The sequence below is a fragment of the Astatotilapia calliptera genome, chromosome 3, assembly GCF_900246225.1.
Source record: "Astatotilapia calliptera chromosome 3, fAstCal1.2, whole genome shotgun sequence".
Lineage (NCBI taxonomy): Eukaryota > Metazoa > Chordata > Actinopteri > Cichliformes > Cichlidae > Astatotilapia > Astatotilapia calliptera.
Window position 1 is genome coordinate 9,983,775 of NC_039304.1, and position 25,445 is coordinate 10,009,219.

General features: G+C 39.2%; 1 protein-coding gene across 1 annotated transcript; it reads right to left on the minus strand.

Annotated features, from left to right (window-relative positions):
• Positions 1 to 14,837: 14,837 nt before the first annotated feature.
• LOC113012475 (Fc receptor-like protein 5) lies at positions 14,838 to 24,787 on the minus strand (the record flags this gene model as incomplete). Its single annotated transcript, XM_026152716.1, has 4 exons — positions 14,838 to 14,980; positions 23,938 to 24,105; positions 24,192 to 24,437; positions 24,517 to 24,787. Coding segments are annotated over 4 exons (828 nt in total), but the record flags the coding sequence as incomplete, so codon positions are not given.
• Positions 24,788 to 25,445: the final 658 nt, after the last annotated feature.

Sequence of the window (25,445 nt, forward strand, 5' to 3'; positions counted from 1 at the left end):
GTGCACTAAATAGATGGGGATACGATGTTCTTTGAGATTGTATTGATAGGAAAATGAAACTGTCACTCAGGTCAAAAAAACAAAGCGGTTGTGACAGTTAATCATGTGAGTACATGATTAACCAAAGGTTGACAAGCTGAATGGGGTGGCTGTTATACCGGCAGGTATAGCTAAGTATTCAGTGTGTCAAACAGGGTGTGTTAAATGATGATATCTGCATATCTCAAACTTAGCAAACAGTTTGACAGGTTTTAGAGCAAAACTAATCAGTGATTTATTTTTCACTGTGATGATGCCCCCACATAATCTTTCATGAAAGACATAACAAATGTCAAAGTCTATTGTTATTTGACATTTTTACAAAGGTAAAAAAAAAAAGAAAAAAATCTAAATATTTGGATAACGTTAGTCAATACAGTGCAGGGTTTTACTCATTTATCATTCAAGAACAAGTACACCCGGAGAGGTGTAAAAGAGATCGACAATACATCTGCTAATGAGTCCCAACTTAGCCACCTGGCAGTTTCTGTGTAGAATTACTCCCCAAAGATTTGTGTCATCATACTAAGTCTCAGCTTCAAAAATGCCTCTGAAAGCCTCTTTGAAATTGGAAGACTCAGCCACGGTAAAAAAAACAAAAAACAAATATACATTTAGCACTCATTTAATGGCTTTCTCAGAATGCAACTTTCTTAAGCTCCCTTCCTCAAACTCAAACAAAATATAATTCATCCACGTACCAACCAATCCCGCTGCCCCACAATGTATTATACCTTGGATCCCTCAGTGCTGAACATAAATAAGTCTCACAGGACAAAGCAGTAGTGATGTAGCTCACCAGAAAACCTGTGAGAATAGCTTCAAACCCTTCCAAAAATATAGCTGCAGCAGGTGAAGGTGAAGATTTAAACTGTTGCAGGATGTTGCTTATGCTTACTTACACTTAGCTGTCAGTTTTTAGGTTTGTTTTTTTTTTCTTTTTTTCTGTGGATCTCAGTGCAGCTTTCATTGCTCTAATAGAATTCCTTGATTTCCTAAAAGCTGATTTATTGCCACAGTGTCCCCTGGGCCCTGTCTTTAGTTAAGTCATTTTATCATAATTATACTCGAACTGGAGTCCCAAAAGCACACAGGCTAAGGCTAAGAACAGATTTACAGTTTTTATTAACAAAACTGAATGAGTCGAATGATCAAATGAGCCCCTATGCAGCCAAGGTAGAGGATTAATCAGTGAAGTGGTGATTGGTTGGGAGAATTCCTTTCAGATGTCAAACTGAACACGGAATCTGATGTAGAATTGTCTTTTTCCAAGGGATGAATCAAGAGGAGATCTAATATAAAATCTAAAAATGTTATGAATCAAGAGGAGACAGCGAGGAGGTAACAGCTGAAACACCAAGGGTTTCCTAAGACGGAGGACAAGAGAGGAACAGGTCCAGGAATATTTTAACTGGAGTGAAAGTCTTGATGTGCTGCTAGCTGTGAAAATGGTCTGCATAATCAGCTGTACAATCTGACAGTTTGTCAGTCTGACTGTAGAAACAGTCCTTAAATACACAGAGGGTAATGAGCTGATCAAAAGCAGGGTTGTTGGGAACATATCTGGAGCAGAAACAGGACCTCAAACACATGTGAATCTTGTTTTCCTGTAAATGTGGTTTGTTTACAGGAAAGAGAAACAAGCAGTGAGTAAAGTTTTTCATGAAATGAAAGAATGCCACGCACAGCATGTGGTATACCCATTATCCCAATTTTTACACTGTCAGCGTCAGTCTGTTTTACTGCTTAAAGTATGGACACATTTTTTTAGTAAACAGAAAATGTTTTCTAATTTCTGCATCTCGTGCAATATACTGTACATTCAACAACTTTTTATCTTTTATGCATCATCCCCAGCTGTCATCCAAAGCAATTTACATATTATGCAAAAGGTGAGCAGAAATGTTTGTGCACATTTGAAATATTTAAAAGTTTGAGGGGGTTTTGTAGTATGTTTTGTACACTTTTTTCCTCCTTTTTTCCTTTTTTCTACACTTTTTTTCACATGAAGATGTGTGTGCATCTTCTTGTGAAATAGGCTAAAATCTGTGAAACAAAAATGAAAGCCTGAGATAGCTAAGTGTTAATGCCTCTGCACACAGACCACACTGCAGCACACCCAACAGCACACACACACAGATGCAAACACACAAAGAAATCTATTTACTTTTCACTCCTTACATTTACAAACCATGCTTATTGCACTTATGTTTTAGAGTTATTATTTTACATCACTATAACCGTTCAGACATCAAACCAGTTTGAGCCGAAACAGTAACATATCTCATGTACTAATCACCAGGGCATGTCACGTAAAAAGAGATAAAAGGAAAAAACTGCGCTGTAGTCAGTGGGCCGATGTTTTTTTTTTTTTCTTTTTTCACCACAGCACTGGAACAACTGCACGTGTCCATATGTTGCAGTTGCAGTACTTTAGCATCTAGCTAGCTTTCATTTTATAAGTGAGTTTTTAATAGTACAGCATATAAAGTGTGAAGTGGTATTCAGCAACAAGCCACCCCATATGGAAAAGAAATAGTAAAAACTTATATGTGATTACTCATGAAAGTGACCACTTTCATGCCAGTCATTTTGCTCTGCCAGTCATCTTAAACAATAGACCTCTTTACAGGCAGACATGTTGACTTTGCATATTTGCAAAAGCGCAGGTGCATTAACAATGCACCTTTTACATCCTGGTAAACCATGAAGCTAATAGGGGTTAGGTTTGTTGCTCACGTTCACCGGAAAGGAGACATGTCTATGCAAAAACACCTCTCCTCTCATGCAGGTGCACTTGGCCTCAACCCCTCCTTGCTGCTCTGTTCTGTTTAGCTGTCCTGCAGCACTGAGCAGACTCTCAGTGTAGGCTAGAGTGAGTGAGAAAACAGAGTAATGTGTAGAAGTACGTAGCAAAAGAAGAAGAAGGAAGGAAAGACATGGATTAGATCCATCCATCCATTTTCTATTGCTTACGGGGTTTCAGGTTGTGGAGGCAAGAGTCTAATCAGAGAACAAAACGTAATCTAAGTCAACAAAAATAACTAGTTTAACAATTTACTGGGTTCTGAAAAGTGGGTTTCTTAAACCAAAAAAATAAATAAGCAGCTCATTGCTTAATGTTCCCAAAAGTGTAGAGCTAAACATTTTCTTACACTCATCTCAAAATTAGTCAATAATAGAGCCCTCTAGGTTATCAGTGGTGAGGGGTATTTATTTTTGTTCCTTTTGTTATATACGTTGTCTCAGCCCAGTGTAGTCAATACATTGCATATTTTATCATCTTACTAGTTTCACCCAATAAAAATTAGTTATGTCACTTTTTGTGACTAGTTCCTTTGTGTCATAATTGATGTAAGCTGGTGGTCTCTGGACTCTAGTTCAGGCAACTGCATAGAGAATGTCTTTACAGGAGGAAAGGGGGGGGGGGGGGGGGGGGGGGATAAATGAAATAGTCACCACCACAGGGCTTACAGTTTTTTCCGAATGCCTAAACCCTAACTGTGATTCCTGTAGCACAATTTCTAAAACTATTCAGACTTACAGCAAAACCACTCACTGAGTTTGCAAAACTAAAAGCACAAAAACTGCTTTGCACTCAGTTTGCAATTTTGTAACACACACTTTGCAAAACTGTAGGCACAATTCACTGCACAACACTCAATTACCAAATTTCCAACACACTCCTAGCAAAAGTATACACATGTGTGGCTATCATTAACACTAATTTGCCAACTGTCTGGCACACTTTCACATGTCAAAACTGTTTTAGATAAGTAGTCCACTTTGCAATCAGCCTAAGCACTATAAACAGGCCACAGGTAAGCTGTCTATGTGGAGTACAATGGAAGGAGCAGTAAGAGCGAGAAGAGTGAGAATCAGAGGAGGCCGAGCAAGAGGATGTGGAGGTGAAGAAGTCGGAGGAAGAGGACGTGGAGGAGCAAGAAGAGGACGAGGAGGGGAAAGAGGAAGGGTAAGAAGAGTACGAAACAGAATAACTGATGACACCAGAGCTACAATAGTGGACCATGTCATCAACCATGGGATGACCCTGAGGGAAGCTGGCCAACGTGTTCAGCCTAAACTGAGCCGCTACACTGTGGCAAGCATCATTAGGACATTCCGAAATGAGAATCGGTAAGTACTTTGTAGCACTGCCATACTCTAATGAGAAACACAACAGTACCATACATGCAAAAATACTGAAATTGTTACTTTACAGAATTGCTAGACGTCCAGATGTTGGGGGCAGAGGCAGAATGTTCACTCCAGAGCAGGAGACCCATATAGTGAACATGGTGATTGCCAATAATGCAATAAGACTGTGTGAAATACAGCAGCGCATAATGGATGATGACACCATCTTTCAAAATATACACAGTGCAAGCATTTCTGCACTAAGTCGTGTACTTGCGCGCCACAGAATAAGAATGAAGCAAATTTACAGAGTTCCTTTCGAGAGGAACACAGAACGTGTAAAGCAACTGCGATATGACTATGTGCAGGTAAGCTAGTGTCATTGGTTCTGAATTTGGAAGTGCATACTGTAGTGCTGTGCATGGGCCTGATGTGTTGCATTTGTTTTGTCTTGTCCAGAGAGTGATGGAACTAGAAGCAGATGCAATGGGACATGGGCTACTTTTTGTAGATGAGGCCGGTTTTAACCTCAGTAAAACCAGGAGACGTGGCAGGAACATTATTGGACACCGTGCCATCATCAATGTCCCAGGACAACGTGGTGGTAACATAACCATGTGTGCAGCTATAAGCCAAAATGGTGTTGTTCACCATCATGCAACCATAGGCCCATACAACACTGTACACATTATTGCATTCCTGGACACCTTGCATGACATGCTCACTGTTCAGAGACCAGAGCAGACCCGATATGTCATCATATGGGACAATGTTAGTTTCCATAGGGCTGCTTTGGTCCGCAACTGGTTTACAGACCATCCATCCTTCATGGCACTCAACCTCCCTCCATACTCTCCATTCTTGAATCCCATTGAGGAGTTCTTCTCTGCCTGGTGCTGGAAAGTGTATGACCGTCATCCTCATCAACAGGTAGCCCTTTTACAGGCAATGGAGGAGGCATGTGGAGATATTGACCAGGCATCATGTCAGGCCTGGATACGGCATGCAAGGAGATATTTTCCCCGGTGCCTTGGACTGAAGGATGTCGCATGCGATGTGGACGAAATTTTGTGGCCGGACCCAGAAAGACGACATGATGTAGGCTGATTGTCTTTTTTTTTCCTTTTATTTGTGGAATTCCTATTTTGTGTTCTGACTTTGTCTTGGTTTTGATGAGTGTGAATGAACACCAATACTTGACGTTTGGATCCTTGTATGTTTACATGACACTATGACAAAGGTGTGACCTCAAATTGACATCTGTACACAGAGAAAGCAACTGGCAGATGTGTTTTGTATTCATACCATCAGTGTGCAGTTGGCGCATTGTGTGCTTAGTAGATGATGGCTTGTGTGTACTGTTTGATACGAAAACACCATTTTTACAAAGGTGTGAGGGGTTATAGTTTTTTCTGATTGCTTAAGCCCTTTTTTTGCAACTATTGGCTAATTTTGCAAAACTCTTCACACAAATAAGAAAACCTGTCTCCCAATCATCAAAACATTGTAGTTCTCTTGCAAAAGCAAACACAGCTAGATTAACTCTTCACACCTTCGTAAAAATGGTGTTTCCGTATCAAACAGTACACACAAGCCATCATCTACTAAGCACACAATGCGCCAACTGCACACTGATGGTATGAATACAAAACACATCTGGCGTTTGCTTTCCCTGTGCACAAGGTAGGCTATGTCAGTTTGAGCTCATACTTCTGTCATAGCATAGAGGGATCCAAACTTCAAGTACTGGTGTTTATTCAAACACATCAAAACAAACACAAGTGTTTATTTCCAAGTATAGGATTATTTGCAATCGCCATAATGACTATATGGGTTACTTGGTCTGCAGTGAACATGCTTCCTCTGCCCCCTCCTCGTCTTCCTCTGCCCCCTCCTCGTCTTCCTCTTGCTCCTCCTTGTCCTTGTCGTCCTCTTCATCCTACTTCTTCACCTCCACGTCCTCTTCCTCGGCCTCCTCTACTTCTCACTCTTTCTGCTCCCTCCATTGTACTCCGCACACACAGCTTACCTGTATTATAGTGCTTAGGCTGATTGCAAAGTGAACTAATTATCTAAAGAAGTTTTCACATGTGAAAGTGTGCCAGACAGTTGGCAAATTAGTGTTAATGATAGCCATACATGTGTATACTTTTGCTAGGAGTGTGTTGGAAATTTGGAAATTGAGTGTTGTGCAGTGAATTGTGCCTACAGTTTTGCAAAGTGTGTGTTACGAAATTGCAAACTGAGTGCAAAGCAGTTTTTGTGCTTTTAGTTTTGCAAACTCAGTGAGTGGTTTTGCTATAAGTCTGAATAGTTTTAGAAATTGTGCTACAGGAATCACAGTTAGGGTTTAAGCATTCAGACAAAACTGTAACGCTGCACATTTTTTGTAACTATTGGCTAATTTTGCAAAACTCTACACACAAATAAAAAAACCTGTCACCCAATTATCAAAACATTTTAGTTCTCTTGCAACAGCGAACACAGCTAGATTACAGTTTTGTCTGAATGCTTAAACCCTAACTGTGATTCCTGTAGCACAATCTCCAAAACTATTCAGACTTATAGCAAAACCACTCACTGAGTCTGCAAAACTAAAAGCACAAAAACTGCTTTGCACTCAGTTTGCAATTTTGTAACACACACTTTGCAAAACTGTAGGCACAATTCACTGCACAACACTCAATTACCAAATTTCCAACACACTCCTAGCAAAAGTATACACATGTATGGCTATCATTAACACTAATTTGCCAACTGTCTGGCACACTTTCACATGTGAAAACTTTTTTAGATAATCAGTTCACTTTGCAATCAGCCTAAGCACTATAATACAGGTAAGCTGTGTGTGCGGAGTACAATGGAGGGAGCAGAAAGAGTGAGAAGTAGAGGAAGCCGAGGAAGAGGACGTGGAGGTGAAGAAGTAGGATGAAGAGGACGACAAGGACAAGGAGGAGCAAGAGGAAGATGAGGAGGGAGGAGAGGAAGATGAGGAGGGGGGAGAGGAAGGGTAGGAAGAGTAAGAAATAGAATTGCTGATGACATCAGAGCTACAATAGTGGACCATGTAATCAACCGTGGAATGACCCTGAGGGTAGCTGGCCAACAGGTCCACCCTAACTCGAGCCGCTACACTGTAGCAAGCACCATAGGGACATCTTGAAATGAGAATCGGTTAGTACAGTCACTTCGCACAAAGATTTGTAGCACTGCCATATGCCAATGAGAAACACACCAATACCATTGATGTAAAAATACTGAAATTGTTACTTTACAGAATTGCTAGATGACCAGATGCTGGGGCAGAGGAAGCATGTTCACTGCAGACCAAGTAACCCATATAGTCATTATAGCGATTGCAAATAATCCTATACTTGGAAATAAACACTTGTGTTTGTTTTGATGTGTTTGAATAAACACCAGTACTTGAAGTTTGGATCCCTCTATGCTTATGGATCTATGACAGAAGTATGAGCTCAAACTGACATAGCCTACCTTGTGCACAGAGAAAGCAAAAGCCAGATGTGTTTTGTATTCATACCATCAGTGTGCAGTTGGCGCATTGTGTGCTTAGTAGATGATGGCTTGTGTGTACTGTTTGATACGGAAACACCGTATCAAACACAGCAGTATTTATTTTTTTATTTAAAAAAGAAACCCAACAATCTTCACCCTCCAGGGCCAGTTTAGTATCACCAATTACAGTTTTTTCCAGTCGCTAACAAGCGTTTGTCCAAACAGTTGTCACATTTGCAAAACTCTAAACACAATTAGCACAGGATCGGTCTGTTGTGGCCATACCATTCACACATTTCATGTCGTGTTCACCCAATATGCAGTCAGTGAACACATTTCCACAATGCTTACATTTTCTTAACAGACAAGCTATACCTCCCAACAAAACTATGGACTGTTCTTGTAGTATCTACGAATGTTAACACACAACATCCCACAATAGCAAAAACAATATTCCAAACCGTAGATACAGTATAAAAACCTCTGCCCCTGCAATGATATCAGTACAAAAACAATATCAATATCAAAAATATATCTCAGCTGTAAACAAACAAACAATTGAATAATTGACACACAGCTGATTTATGTTGGGTAAATTGGGCCAACGACAGCTTCTTCCATTCTGGCTTAGACTCAGTGGGGTTCATAAGGCAAGACCTTGAGGAGTGATGTTTATGGAAACAAAAAAAAGACAAACACTGTAATGTCTGGTCGAGGAGGAGTAAGAACAAGGGGCCCAGAGAGAAGAGCAGGCCCAAGGAGAGGGCAAGGTAGAGGTGTAAGAATGCGTGGTGGTGGCATTCCAAGGGCTGCAAGAACAGTAGTCAGTGATGAAATTCGTGCCACTATCATTGACCATGTAATCAACCATGGTCTTTCACTAAGAGAGGCTGGTGAAAGAGTGCAGCCCAATTTGAGGCGGTCAACAGTTGCCTCCATTATACGCACCTTTCAACAAACCAACAGGTAAGTATTGCATTTTACATGGATTGTTCCTATTCTCACTTGACATGTCAATATGGTCATACAGTAATGCATATGTTGAATTTTTTGTCTTTCTAAAGAATGCAACGTCTTCCACCCTCTGGGGGAAGAGGAAAGCTCCTCAGTAATGATCAGGAGCTTGCCATTGTGGAAATGGTTACTGCAAATAATGCAATAAAACTGCGTGAAATACAAACCAGAATTGTGGCGGACCATGAGATATTTGACAATATCGATAGAATCAGCCTCACAACCATTACGCGGACATTGTCCAAACACAGAGTGCGGATGAAGCAGCTCTACACTGTTCCCTTTGAGAGGAACAGTGAGAGGGTCAAGGAGCTACGACGACAATATGTCCAGGTATAGTGTATATTCGATCCAATGTCCAGTTCTATAAGCTTTGCACTTTGCAAGTAGGTAACCTACACAATACTAGGTTACAGTACAGTATGGTATACAGTACTAACATGACTTACATAAACTTTGTTTCAGAGAGTTATGGAATTGGAGGCCAACCAGGCCCCTCATGAATTCATAGACATCGATGAGGCAGGATTCAATCTGGCCAAAAGGCGTCGACGTGGACGAAATGTAATTGGAAAAAGGGCCACAGTTGATGTGCCAGGACAGAGAGGGGCAAACATTACCATGTGTGCAGCAATTGCAAATGCAGGATTACTCCTTCACAGATGTCAGGTTGGACCCTATAATACAGAGCGCTTGCTTGCCTTTCTCAATGATCTCCACCAGCGCCTGGTTCCAGAGCAGGGTCAGGAGGGTGAAAACATGAGGACCTTTGTAATTACCTGGGACAATGTGGCTTTCCATCACTCGCAAGCAATAACAACATGGTTTGAAGTCCACCCAAGACTGGTGAGTCTCTTCCTTCCACCCTATTCACCTTTCCTCAACCCCATAGAGGAGTTCTTTTCTGCGTGGAGGTGGAAGGTTTATGACCATCAGCCACATGACCAGATGTCCCTCCTCGAAGCCATGGATGCTGGCTCCAGGGACATCACAGTTGACGATTGCCAAGGGTGGATCCGACATACCAGGCGGTTTTATCCCAGGTGCATCGACTTGGCTGACATCAGATGTGATGTTGATGAAAACATGTGGCCTAACCCTGAAGATCGCAGAGATTAGATGCAACTTTTTTGCCTTTTTTTTAGCCCCCCTCCCCCCCTTTTTATCTTGGCTTTTTGCTGTTGTTTATTTGTTCAGAATGCTCTTGTGTGTTTCATGGATATTTTGTTCACTGTAAGCAATACTGTAAAACTTTCTCTGTCCTATCATACCGTGTTTCTACTGTACCTCCTGTGGTAAACAGTAAAGAAACAAAAACTTGTTTGCTTTTTACTGGAATGCTTTTGAATGTGAACATTACTGTACATGTGGACATACAGTTACCAACCAAGACATTTCTGGTGTCAGTATGGTGGATTGCATGTTTCGCATGCAAATACCTGTGAAACTGAAACATAAAAGTCTATGCAGTTTTTGTAATGTCAATAATAGCCAGTATTTTGAAACCTGGTGTACTTTGATTGACTGCATGTACCTTGTGAAGTGAAAACAAGTGTTATTCTTTGACAGACTAATTTCATTTTGAGTCAGATTTATAGTGTTTTTGTACAGTTAGTGTGTGCAGAGAAAGATGTGTTCTAATTTTGAAATGAGGAGTTAGTATATATTTAACAAAGTGTATTTTTGGGAAGGATATTATCCATTTGGCCAATTGTGTTTTGTAGGTGTGGGTCTGTGTTAAGAGTTTAGAAAAAGTATCTGAAGTATGGGTAGGCGCTTGTTAGCGATTGTAAAAAACTGTAATCAAACTCCATGCAGGTCTTTGGTCTGTTTGAAGAAACCCTGAGAAACTACCCAGTGAGAACCCCCACAGACACGGAGAGAACATGCAGACTCATCAGAGAAAGGGTCCAAACAGCAGGTGGATTCAAATCCTGGAACCAGAATAAACCAGGAAATAAATGAATGTGTGTTCTTCGTCTTTCAGAGGTGAATTGTTTTTGATTTCCTGATTTTGAACCTGTACGATGGTGGTAGGTGGTAGAGCCCGTCACCTACTAACCTGGAGGTTGGTGGTTTGATCCCCGTCCGCTCCATCAGAGTATGAATGTTAGATAGGAATCTCTTACATGGAGAAAGAACCTAGAGAAAATATGCTTGGGTGAAAGAGGCAAATTCGAGTACTCAGAGTACAATAAGAACTGGTCCATTTACCATTTACACACCAAACTGTATCCCAGGTTACAATCAGAGCAGCCCCTTCCTCCAGAGGATGTTTTGATGGCCAACCCTCATTTGTGAAGTCCATCAGTATGTTTCTGCCTGTTCAGTCTGTGCCCAGACCAAGTCATTGAGCTCACCACCTGCTGGTTTACTGGTCCAGACAGCTGCGGTCCTACATCATGGTAGATTTCCTTACTAGCCTCCAGGTAAAGTCACCATACTAACTATTGCAAACTGTTTTTCCAAGGCTGTGTATTTTGTTTCTCTCCCTAAGCTTCCTTCAGCCTTAGAGACCTCTCAGCTTTTGTCAGATCATGTCTTCATGTTACACATGACAGAATCTCCGCAAAAAGTTTCCTTCGCTTCCCGCGAACTCACATGAAGTAAAGAAAGCAGCAGCACTTCTGTAAAGTAGCTCAGACAAGCAGCATCAGGAGATTCTCCAGCTATAACCTAATGCACGGAGGGGAGGCTTATGTGACAGCTAGGGAAGTCAGGTGACCGGAGGCTGCAACATGCTCAGACAGCACCTACTACTTATATATGACCAACTAATGTGATTGGCCAGTAATTAGCAGTGAAATATTAAATAAAATATTAATTCTGTTAGAGTCTGACACACAAAATAACTGTAACGTGTGTGTGTGTGTGTGTGTGTGTGTGTGTGTGTGTGTGTGTGTGTGTGTGTGTGTGTGTGTGGAATATAGATTGAGACATTGTTACACTGTTACATGTTTAAATGCACTGAGCTGCTGTGATGTGATTGGCTCCTCACATATTTGCATTAACAAACAGTGGGACATGTGTACATAATAAAATGGCCAGTAGGTTTGTACTGTGATTAGAACAGTTACTCTTTTATCACACGTTGCATGTTGATTCTTCATAAATGTGCATTTATTTAAATCTCACCATCTCCGCTTTCTGGGCACCGATGAGGTCATAACATCATTACATTGTTACTGAAAGCATCACAATTAAAAGTATGCAGAAAATGAAATTTGAAGTTAATGATAATAATTGTGTAAACTACACTTTAAAAGTGGAGATATAAGTATTTCATTTCTAAAAATAAATATATAAAGTTAGTTTGTACTATGTAATCTGAAAGTACTAGATGCTTTCAGATGATCTTTCAGTGTTGGAGGGCTTGTTGTTGCCATTAAGTGTCAGTAGATGGCAGCACCAGGCTGCAGTTTAATCTTGATCATCAGAGGGACATAGCTGATCTGTGTGTGTGTAGTCCCCTCATCCAAACTAGAGAAGATTGTGCATGAATATTAGTCATCATACAAAAATTACTCTCCTGTTTACCGGCTTAAATAAATCACCTCTTTCACCTCCAAGCGATCCTAAATGCTCCTGACACGCTCTAGCAAGAAAACTCACATTATTGCATTTTTATTCCCCAACCCTGAATTGCACAACTGGAATAAAAACGGATGGTAAGATGGATAATATGTAAAAAGTTTCAGATCACATAACATCTGCAGATTTTTTTCTTTTTTCTCTTTTTTAAACACAGTTTAGCCACAGCAGTGATTCTTGATATAAGGGACAAAACATGTCCGGCAGATAAAACCCAATTTTGTGGTTAAAAATATGCATACAAGTGTTAACCCAACTGCCTAAAAGACAAACCAAGGCAATGTTTATACAACAAAACTATGATTTTGCATTTTTTATAAATATATATTTATTTTAAATGGTACAATACATTACCAGTACCTTAAAAGTCCATTGTCCAGAAGCAGGTGTGATAATATTAAAATACAGAAAAAAAATTAAAAGTAATGTAAAATTAAACATCATGGCTCTCGTCACTAAGTATTTAAGTCAATACCTTATATAATATCAAAATATGCAATTGAAAATTTATTTTTAAATATTTTTTAAGTGATTAAAATCGTGTCCAGAGTTTTTGTCAACACCGTCAGATTTTTTCAAAAGTACAAAAAAATCAGGAATTATTGTGGGCAGCTAACACTCTGAGGACCCCTTTACCACTTCCTGTTTGATACACATGCCATGAGGTCACTGCTGTGATAATTTGTTTGTTTTTATTTCATTTATTGCACACCTTTCTGATAAAACTCTGTGTCACAACCATAGTGCATCAACACCAAAGTCGATGTAAACCAAGATTTAATTATTTTTTTTGTAATAAGAGCTTAATTTAGGTAGATTGTAGAGGCCATAAGCAAATGATGAAAAACAAGATGGCTTTTGTCAGAAAAACATGTGTTATGAGAGAAAGTCGGGTATTTTGTCAACACCATCAGATGTCAACACCATCAGGATTTTTGTCTGAGGGTGTTCACCCTTTTTCTAATGGTGTTGACAAATGTCACAAAAGTGTGCTATTCACCATTTATGTTAAGTCATTTTTTATTAATATTTCAGACATATTACTTCCTGTGTATTTTACTGATATTTCTGCTTCACAGATGTGTCAAATATTATCAAATTTGCCTTATCTTGAATCTCATTGTTTATGTATACATTATTAATCCTGTAGGAAAATGCTTAGTCCTCTGCATTTAACCCATTCACTCAGTGATGCAGTGGGCAGCTACCAACCCAGGTTAGCCTCTGTTCGTTGGATTTGGATTAAGCCTGTTGTGCTGTTAAAATGTTTTAATGCTTTTTATCTTGTTCTATTACATCTGAATTTAGACAGGTTGTAACTCTCAGTGATGCCGCAGAGTTCCTTTGACTTTGGGATCTGCAGCCCAGGTTGGACCTGGAAATGGCTAATGACATCAGACTTAAAGACCAGATAGCATTTCTATTGCTGAATGCATAATTGTGTTGTGAATATTCATCCTTAATCTGTGAAAAAGCACAAGGTTCAGAAAAAATATAGTAATTAAAAAAATGGTACATTTCAGGCTAGAATAGCAAAGGGAAACCTGTCAGTAGAGGAACGAAAGAGAGGGAACAGGGATGATCAAAAAAGGAGAGAAAAAATTAACAGCCAGCCTGAGTTGAAGAAAGAGTTTCTCATAAAGGAAAGATGGAGAAATAGAGTGAAAGAGGGAAAAATAAAGAACACCAGTGATCTGAAAGAAAGAGAAAAAGCACAGAGACAAAAGGAGAGAAAGTACAGCAGGGTCTAAACACACAACCACAGAGAACTTTAGGAATCAAGGAGTAGTAGGCTGGTGAACTATTAAGATGTAGAACTTGACATGTGCAAAAACAGAATTGTTATTATGTGTCTTGTGATATTACAAAGGTTGCTAAGGTTAAATTTTCATTTTGAAAGAAATAATATCTTGTTTTCTACTAGAGTGTCACCACCGTCAGCACCTTGTCAACTCCATAAAATGGAGTTTTTGGTTATTTTTCTCTTTTGGAGAACCATATAGTTTCCTCCCTCATGATCTTCCAATAAAAATACGTAATTTTCTCAATAAATGTGTAATTTGCATGCTGCTTGATATGACTGTTTCTTATACAGATTAAATACAAGCTTCTGAAAATATGTATGACTGTAACTCTAATAATAAAAAGCCAAAACAATCTTACTTTTAAATGTGGTATAATTACTTTGAAAACATATGTGCATAAACAATAGAATAGAGAAGCTGCTAATAGTCAAAATAGCTGAAACAACTTAATTTAAAATATATATTTTTGCATTTCTTTGTGTCTGACGGTGTTGACAAAAACCTTGCACTTCTCCAGCAAAAACATAAATTATTAAAAAATGTTACACCTGGGAGATTGTACCAAGACATGGTGAGACTTTGTGTAACAATTATATGTAAATATGTTTTTGAAATATCAAAAAATATATTTTAGAAAATGAAAACCTGTTTTGTCCCTAATCTCAGGAATCACTGACAGTATACATAAAAAATCTCAGTAAAGTATAGAAGTCTGCTCACACACCCTTATTTTTTTTAAAAATTCATCTTGAACCATGATGGAGACAAAGAAGAGCAGTTGTACATTTTTGCCTCTTCTTGCTTCTCTTTGATGTCGATTTGTCCATGAGTGACATCTTCTGTTCTCACTGCTGAGTCGACTGCAGCTGCATCACTCTCTGCACAAGAAAACACATAAAGCGAGCATCAGTCCAGGGAGTACAGTCCTATAGATACTGCTGCTGTTACATTAACGATGACATAAAAATCATTCAGATTAATTATGCTCCACCTTTTTGTGCAGGACTCAAATGGGACATGATAGAAAACTGATCAGGTCCAGCTGTCAGGTTGTTGTGTGCGGGCGAGGAAGAGATGACCCAAACGCAGGACTCATGGTGCAGAATGATGAGGATTTATTGGAGCGAGTGAAAGAACAGAGCAGGAACGACAGGACTGACTAACTGACTGGAAGACTGAATGGCTGGCTGAACAGCTGAACAACTGAACACAGGCGGAAACGACAACAGTGACAACATCAATGACACGACTGTGAAGGAGTGGAAACAGAAGATTGATGAGGATGATAATGAGAGACCGGTGAGCACACAGCTGAAAATAATGTGGCTCACGACACATTAGACGAGCTTACACAGGAAACAGGAAGTGAAAAAACATGGATCTGTCAGTGTTGTGTCGTACCTGCATTACGCTAAATGGTTTTCCCTCTGAATTGCTGAAGGTTAGTTTTGCTCTAAGTCTGGTTAGTTTCTCTCATTCATGTCACCCAGTTTCTTGTTTTCATTATAAAGTTTACTTTCTATTTGCCATTTTTAAGGTTTTGGTTTGTTTGTGAAGTTATTTCTGATGATGCAATAAAGCTGCCGCTTTCAGTTCATCCCTCTGTGTTCAGTGAGTCCTGCATTTGCCTGCCACACAGCACACCATGACAAGGTCAGGCTTTGAACAGTAAACACAGCCACACATCAGAAGACAGAAAAATGAAAAAGCAGTAAAAAGCCAGTGGCATGGAAAAATAGGAGGGAGAGAAACAGCTAAACCTGCCATGTGGGGTTCTTTTAAACCATTGTTTCCTAGATTCAAGCATGCAGTGTGAAGGGTTATTTTTGTCATTATAATTTAGTTTTATTTTCACATCAATCATAACAGCTGTTGCCTAAAGGTTCTTTCTATTGTAAAACCCTGTAAAATGACCCCTGTACAAGCAAACACTTGGCAACAGTGGGAATGAAAAACGCACTTTTTAACAGGAAGAAATCATCTGGAACCAGGCTCAGGTGGGAGCAACCATCTGCTGTGACTGGTTAGGGATGTGTGGATGAAGACAGGACAAAAGACACATGGAAGAGAGCCAGAGGTTAATAATAATTAAATCCAGAGAGGTGTATGAACACATAGTGAGTGAGAAAGGTGACTGAAGAAGTAATACTGATTGCGTCATGGTAATCCCCCAGCAGCATACACCTATTGCAGCAAAACTAAGGCAGGATTTAGGGTCACCTGGTCCAGCCCTAACTATATGCTTTAGCAAAACGGAAAGTTTTAAGCCTGATATTAAAAGTAGAGATAGTGTCTGTCTCCCGAATCCAAACTGGAAGCTGGTTCCACAAAAGAGGGGCCTGAAAGATGGAGAAATATGCTCTCTTTCTAGTCCCTGTCAGGACTCTTGCTGCAGCATTTTGGATTAACTGAAGGCTTTTCAGGGAGTTTTTAGGACTGATTGTATACTGAGCATATACTTTCACAAGATTACTGCTACAAAACATGAAGATAGAGCTGAATCACAAGGCTGTATTTGAACTGATGACTACAGACCTGCTTTCATGAAACCCCCTGAAACCACAGAAAAATGCAACAGGATGTCAGAAACTCAAGAAATTATTACATCTCCTCAAGTGAACTCGTAATGAAGTATTTTTGAGTAATAAAAAGAAGTGAGCAGATGCAGTTTTTGTCCAGAACTTTTAAATAATTTAATACAGTCTTAATACTCTCTGTGTGTGTGTGTGTGTGTGTGTGTGTGTGTGTGTGTGTGTGTGTGTGTGTGTGTGTGTGTGTGTGTGTGTGTGTGTGTGTGTGTGTGTATTAACATCCCTGAGGAGCTGACGAGTTTTCATCAATAAAAGGAAAGTGGACGACCACAGAGCTGTTAGTCTTTGTTATACACAGGGTGAAATACATGTTTGGAGCACAAAGAACAGCACTCACTGCTAACAGATACTGCAAACACAGAACAACTACTTAGTGATCTATATATACTGTAGGTCTTTGACTAAGCTTTTAAAAATGGTTTAAAAAAGCAGGAGGGCTGGAGCTTATCCTCTCTGGGATAGCATGAAAGGCAGGTTGCACACCAGACAGGATTCCAGTCTGTCACAGGACTAGGAAACACAACTTAACAATCTATCCAATTTGAAATCATTAGTTAACACCTATCATGTCTTTAGACTGTGGGAGGAAGAACTCACTCAGCACAGTGAACTGTTTAAACTGCACGTTAGTGTGAGGTGAAGTAAAGATAGTCTTCTTTGCAGTGGAAAGTTTTAAACCTTGTGGTCTGTAACCATGAAAGCAGGTCTGTGATGGTTATTGCCAATTAGAAGAACAACCAGAATGCTTTGCAGTCTGTTACTTCCTCTGTTAAGGAAAAAGTTATTTTGTGCTTATAAAAGTGTTCATATTTTATACACTGTAAGAATGTATCAAAATGTACTCATCATCATGCTTGTGTTTTGCAGAACAAAGTGTTGCAGAACAAAGTGTTCATTTTGATGTTGACACTTCATTTAGATATTTTGAGACCGGAAAGAAATGCAACTGAGTGATATACTGATAAGTGTTTAATATTTCTGCTTATGCAAACGTCTTTCTATCATGAACTCTCTGAACAGTCACATCACAACACCACAATGAGTTGTGAAAACCAGCTGTTATTGTTAGATTAAGTTCCAGCAACTGCATGTTCTCTCCCCACGAGTGAAGAGCGTGCAGCTAAGTTCCTGTTTTATCTTTGCTTTGCCATGTGACATCACTATACTGAGTGTATAAATAAAGATGCAAAATGAGTGTGGGGTGTGTGAGTCTTGTTGAGCTCTCACCCGTGCACGTTAACTGTTGAACTGTCTGAGTGTCATTTCTTCACCTGAGTGTTTGATAACTGTTCACCCCTAACATCCTCATACAGACCTTTATTTTGTCTCATTGCTGTTTTGGGCCTCCTCTTGCAGACACCTGCAGACACCCTGCTTCCTTAAACTGGACACGCAGAAGAGAATGGATGGACAGACTACATTCAGGATGTTCAACATTATTAATAAAGGACAAATTTCTGCTTGAGAAATACTTGATGCAAATGGAAACTTTGGTTTGTTTGATGTAGTCTCTCTCTTCACTTGCATACCCACCACGGAGGCCATGGAGACTGTCAGAAAACGACTACAAGAAGACAGCTCCTTGGAGGACAGGACCAACTTCACACCCGATCAGATTTGCACCCTGTTAGACCTCTGCCTCACCACTACATATTTCAAATACAACGAAGGCTTTTACAGACAAAAACATGGCTGTGCCATGGGCTCCCCCGTGTCACCTATTGTAGCCAACCTTTACATGGAGGAAGTGGAACAAACTGGAAGGACGGGTGTCAGATCTGGAACAATATTCAAGAGTAAATGATGTGATAGTGACAGGACTGGAAACCAAGCATCAGACATACGCACGGGTAGCAGCAGCAGAGAGAGGGGAGCCACCCGAGCAAGAGCTACGCTCTTTGGAAGAGCAGGTAATGGCCTTCTTTAAAAGCAAAGGTATAGAAATGGACAGTAAAAATATTGAGGGATGCCATCCTCTTCCGAGAAAAAATCAAATACCTGCCATTATCATTCGTTTTGTTAATAGAAAACAGAAAAAAGAACTGCTCAAGCAAGGAAGAAAGCTAAAAGGTACAAATGTTTATTTAAATGAACACCTAATCAAGAAAAATGCAGACATTGCAAGACAAGCAAGAATATTAAGAAAACAGAAGAAAATACAGTCAACTTGGACGTCAGACTGTAAAATATTCATTAAGTTAAATGGAACACCAGAGCAGGCTAAGGTTCTAGTCATCAAAGAGATGACGGAACTAGAAAAATATAACCGATAAATGCAAAGCAGTGCTAAATATGATGTGACCGTCCAAGTGCACAACCAACGCAGATGTCTGACAATTTTCAACTAACAACTCATATTGAAAATAAGACATTGATGTATGACAGCAACATAGATCCTGATTGTAATTTCTTTAACAATAAGACAAATGAATGCAATTATTATACAAATGAGCAACTTAAAAAGGAATTCAAGGTAGAACAGGGTATAACAATGGTTCACTTTAATAGTCGAAGCTTATATGCAAACTTTCAATCCATCAAAGACTACATAACACAGTTTGAACAGCCATTCAATGTGATAGCCATATCGGAGACCTGGATAACTCCTGGAAAAGAAGAAGACTTTAAAATAAATGGATATGAATTCCTTCATGTAGACAGGATCAACAAGAAAGGAGGTGGGGTGGCACTTTACATTGATAAAAACCTAAAGTACAAAAGAATGGGAAGAATGACAACTGTTATTGATGGAGTGATGGAATGTTTATCAGTGGAAATAATTATAGAAAAAAGGAAAAACCTAATTGTCAGTTGTATATATAGAACACCAGGATCTAAGATTGAGATATTTAAGGATAATATGGAGGACTTATTTACAAATATAAATCAGAAAAGAATGTTTATTTGTGGGGACTTTAATATTGACTTATTGAATCCAAATCATAATAAGAGTACAGAAGAATTTATTGATTCCATGTACAGCATGGGTTTATTTCCACTGATAACAAGACCGACCAGAATAACATCTCATTGTGCAACTCTATTAGATAATATATTTACAAATATAATAGAAGGAAAGATAAAAAGTGGGCTGTTAATCAATGATATAAGTGACCATTTACCAGTCTTTGCATCGTATAATTGCCATTATAAAGTGAACAACGATGGACATAAGATTATTTACAAAAGAATAAGAACAGAGAAGACCTTAAATTGTCTTAGAAATGAACTTTTAAAGCAAGATTGGAATATTGTATATGAACAAACAGAAGTTAATAAAGCTTACGAAGGATTTTTAAGAACATTTAACACATTACTTGATAAAAACTGCCCAGTAATTGAAATCAATAGGAAACACAACTATGCAGGAAGACCATGGATGACAAAAGGACTACAAAATGCCAGCAAAAAAAAGAATACCTTATATCGAGAATTCATAAAAAAGAGAACAATAGAAACTGAAATGAAGTATAAAACTTACAAAAATAAATTAACTAATATAATGAGATCCTGTAAAAGAGAGTATTACATTAAAAGGTTAGAACACAATAAAGATAACACAAGAGATATATGGAATGTATTAAACGGAATAATCAAAAATGAAACAAGGAATAATGATTACCCTGGGTACTTTATAGAAGGGACAAGAAGTATTAATAACATGGAGGAGATAGTAAATGGCTTTAATGAATTCTTCGTAAACATAGGGCCAAAACTGGCAGAAGAAATAAAGGTTGATGGAATAGAAAGGGACACTGGTGAAAATATTGAAAGGAATAGTAGCTCAATGTTTTTAAGAGCAGTGGAAGAGAAAGAGATTTATGACATGGTTAGAGGACTTAAGAACAAAACCAGTACAGACTGGAATGATATTGATATGGTAACGGTAAAGACAGTTATTGATGGTATCGTAAAACCATTAAAATATATATTCAACTTGTCGTTTCAAAAAGGAGTTTTTCCACAAAAAATGAAAGTTGCTAAAGTTATTCCCATTTACAAAACCGGTGAAAGACATCATTTTACAAACTATAGACCAGTGTCAATACTCTCCCAGTTCTCTAAGATACTGGAAAAACTCTTCATAAAAAGATTTGACAGTTTTGTGGAAAAATATGAATTAATGACAGATAGTCAGTATGGGTTCAGAAACAACAGATCAACAGCTTTGGCACTGATAGATTTAATGGAAAAGATAACGGAATGTATGGATAATAAGAGGTATGCGCTCGGAGTTTTCTTAGATCTAAAGAAGGCGTTTGATACTGTTAATCATGAAATTCTATTAAAAAAACTGGAAAAGTACGGGTTTAGGGGAGTGGTTTTGGAATGGTTAAAAAGCTATGTAGGGAATAGGCAACAATATGTACAAATAAATGAATATAAATCTAATTTGATGGATATAGCTTGTGGAGTACCTCAAGGTTCAGTACTGGGTCCAAAAATGTTTATTATGTACTTAAATGATATCTGCAGAGTATCGGAGATTTTAAAGTTTGTAACATTTGCAGATGACACAAATATACTGTGTGCAGGTGGGGAATTGCCACAGGTTTTGGAAATGATCACACAGGAATTAACGATATTAAAGAAGTGGTTTGATATAAATAAATTATCATTGAATCTCGATAAAACCAAATTTATGTTGTTTGGAAACCAAAAGAAAAACATCGAAGTAGAAATATGTGTTGACAATGTATATTTAGAAAGAGTAAATGAAATAAAATTTCTTGGGGTGATCATTGACCACAAGCTCTGTTGGAAGCCACACATTACTTATGTTCGGGGGAAATTGGCACGGGGCATTGCCGTCCTGGGAAAAGCAAAGCATATGTTGGATCAGAAAGCACTGCACATTTTATACTGTGCTTTACTACTGCCATATATGAGCTACTGTGTAGAGGTCTGGGGAAACACATACAAAAGTAACACACAAACAATAACTATAATACAGAAAAGGGCCATTAGATTAATAAATAATGTAGGGTACAGGGACCATACAAATGCACTCTTTGTCAAAATGCAAGCTATTAAATTCCAAGACTTGGTGAAGCTTAAAACAGCGCAAATAATGTATAAAGTCAGAAATAAATTGCTTCCCAAAGAAATCTGTAAATTGTTCATAGAAAGAGAAGGTGGGTATAACTTAAGAGGGAAATGGAATTTAAAAATACAAAGTGCTAGAACAACTTTAAGAACTATGTCAATCTCAATTGCAGGAGTTAAATTATGGAACAGTCTAACAGAAGAAATAAAAGACAGTCAAAACATAAAACAGTTTAAAGTAAAATATAAAAACCTAATTTTAAATAAGTATAAGAATGAAGAAAACGGGGTTAACCCAGGATGGTAATGTTGCTGGTAATGGTGTTGCGGTTCTTTTTTGGTTGTTTTTTTGTTTTGTTTTGGTTTGTTGTTTTTCCATAACTTGTGTATCTGCAAATATACACATTCTGTATTTTTCATATGAAAGAAACTATACTGTGGTGGGGCTTGCTAATTTCTTGTTTTTGATTTATGTATGTTATGTTTTGTTTTACTTCATATGTTTATATGTTTCATATGTTGTTTGTTTAATTTAAGACAAAAAAAATTAAATGAATGAGAGGTAAAACTTGAGGGGGTAGGGACAAATAAGTAAATACTTCAGCCTACTCCTTTTCAAACAAATAATGGAATGATATTTTGTAATGATTGTGAAGGCACATGTTTGAAATGTTTGAAATAAAAATGAACTGAACTGAACTGAACTGAACTGAACTGAACTGAACTGAACTGAACTGAACTGAACTGAAAGAAAGGCTCTTGGCTCTTTCAAAGGAAGAGTACCCAGCCACTGGTACAGATATGTGGACGACACCTGGGTCAAAATCAAGACACAAGAAGTGGAATCCTTCACTGCGCACATTAACGCTGTGGATAAAAACATCAAGTTCACCAGGGAAGACACAAAGGACAACTGTTTGCCTTTCCTGGACTGCGCTGTGCACATTGAAGAGAACGGCAACCTCAACATCGAAGTTTACCGGAAGCCCACACATACAGACCAGTACCTCCTCTTTGACTCCCATCACCCTCTGGAACACAAACTTGGAGTAATTAGGACCCTACACCACCGGGCAGAACATGTTCCCTCTAAGCCTGAAGGAAAAAAGAAGGAACACACACATGTAAAGGAAGCACTCAAAACGTGCGGCTATCCTAAATGGGCGTTCTTAAAGTCAGCAAAGAGGCACAGAAAAGAAGACCAGACATCAGCGAGGGACGATAAGAAGGACAGACGCAACAACATTGTCATCCCCTATGTAGTCGGTGTATCAGAGAAACTCAGGAGAGTTTTCTCCAAGCATGACATCCCAGTGCATTTCAGACCCAGCAACACGCTCAGACAAAAACTGGTTCACCCGAAAGACAAAACTCCTAAACACAGACTTAACAATGTGGTGTATGCTGTACAGTGCAGCGAGGAATGCCCAGACCTCTACATTGGAGAGACCAAACAGCCACTTCACAAGCGCATGGCACAACACAGAAGAGCCACCTCCACAGGACAAGACTCAGCAGTCCATCTGCATCTTAAGGATAAAGGACACTCTTTCGAGGATGCCAATGTTCACATTTTGGACAGAGAGGACAGATGGTTTGAAAGAGGAGTGAAAGAAGCCATCTATGTCCACTGTGAGCGACCATCTTTGAACAGAGGCGGGGGTTTACGACACCAACTCTCTGCCATCTATAATCCAGTTTTGAGTTCCCTTCCCAGACGCCTTAACGCCCACTCACATCCTGGGCCATCTGATCTCAGGAATTCGCATGATAAGGTGGGGCCAGGTTTCACAATGAACCCACCCGAAACTCTGGCTGATTGGGACCCACACCCAGTTTCACACCTTGGCTCAGGCGATTAGAGGATCATCAGGGGGTCCTTTTGTCCCTCTGTGGGGGGATACTCCCACTAGGTTTATATCTGGGACTCTCCACCATTTGACCTTAGAACTGAAGAAGCTTCTCGGATGAGAGGTGAAACGTCTTCAAGTAACTTAAAGAAGTCCAGACGCTTTTCTTTGCAAGCTCCTTTGACTACGATGACCTGGATGACTGAGAACCTACACAGACATGTTTGTTTGTGAGAAACTCCACAGAGCTGCTTTTATCCAAGCTTCATCTTTCCTTTGAATATTGTTTAAAATTGAAAAACATACTAACGTGAGACGTTCATGCAACAAAAAGAGTGAAAGTCTCACCTTTTAGTTTCCTGTCAACATGTCGTTCCACCAAAACAACCAGTAACATCACTACTAACACAACACAGACTGTTCCAGCTGTCAGCAACACGGGGACAAATGGAGAGGAACCAGCAGAAGAGGCAGGTGGAGGTGTGGATGTAGGTGGAGGTGTGGTGGTGTGTTTGTCTAAAACAAAGCAAACACAGTCATTAAGTTGTCGTCACATTGTGAATGTTGAAACCTGCAGAAACACAGACAGGTGAGTGTGTCACCTGTGACAGTGATCCAGCTGGATGGAGACTCTCCATGACCGCTGATGTCACACTTGTAGAGGCCTTCATCAGACCTGGAAACATGCTGGATGGTCATGTGACCTGTAGAGTCTTTCCCAGTGAAGACGCCATCTTTGAAGAAAATGGCTGTGAGGTTGGAGGGAGTGGTCTTTGTTTTACAGAGCAGAGTGACGTCATCTCCCTCCATCACAGGGAGGACAGGACTCTGCAGGATCACTGATCCACCTCAACACAGAGACAAACTACAGCATTTCATCCATTTACACACAGCTTCATCAACACTAACTCCACACACTCAGCTTACCAGTGACTGTCAGGTTAACCATGTTACTGATGGGACCCTCTCTGGACTCACACCAGTAAACTAAACTTTCCAGTGGGTCAATATAGCTGATGATGCAGGAAGAACCAGCTGATTCTCCAAACCCATCTCCACACTGAGTCCTCTGTTGTTTGCTTGTGTTTCTCCTCAGAGTCCATCCAGCAGAGCTGTCGTCCTCCTCACAGCTCAGAGACACAAAATCATCTTTAAACATCTGAGAGCTGCTGGGACTCACAGTCAGACGAGCTGCGAGGGTTAAAAATAAAAATAAAAATGTCATGGTTGTGCAAAGCAATGATGATACAACATTCTTTAAATTAGAATTAAAATACTTCTCATGTGGTTCGGGCTGCCAACCCTAAACATGAAAGAAGAAGAATTTAACACATATTTGACATATTTAAAAGAAAATCACTGACCTTGGTTTGTTATCCTGCAAGGCATTGAAGTCAAAACTAAAGATAAGTAAAACTTAGGTTAGCATGTAAAATAATAAAGACTGTAATTAATTTGGCTCGTCCCATCTCGTCTATCTCTGATCTCTTGTCCACTTATAATTATGTGAGTAAGTAATCCTTGTGGGAGGCATACATAAATGTAAAAGAATAACAGACTGTGTTTTTGAACTCTTTAAAAGAAAAAGATCTATTCATATTTATTATTTTTAGCTTGTTGCTATGTTTATATTTATAGTTCTAGTCTTAAGGTTTGTTACTGTTTTGTTCCTCATTTCATCTCAAGTTTCCTTTTTCTTTATGTTTGTGCGTCTCCTGTGTGTAGAGTGGGTTCTCTCTCTGTCTCCACTGTGTCCTCCTGTCTGTTCTTCTCTGGTTCCAGTGTTAAGACTGTGTCTCTGTGCCTTTGTGTTAGTTATTGCTAAGTTCACAAGAACTCAATAAAATTAAATATTG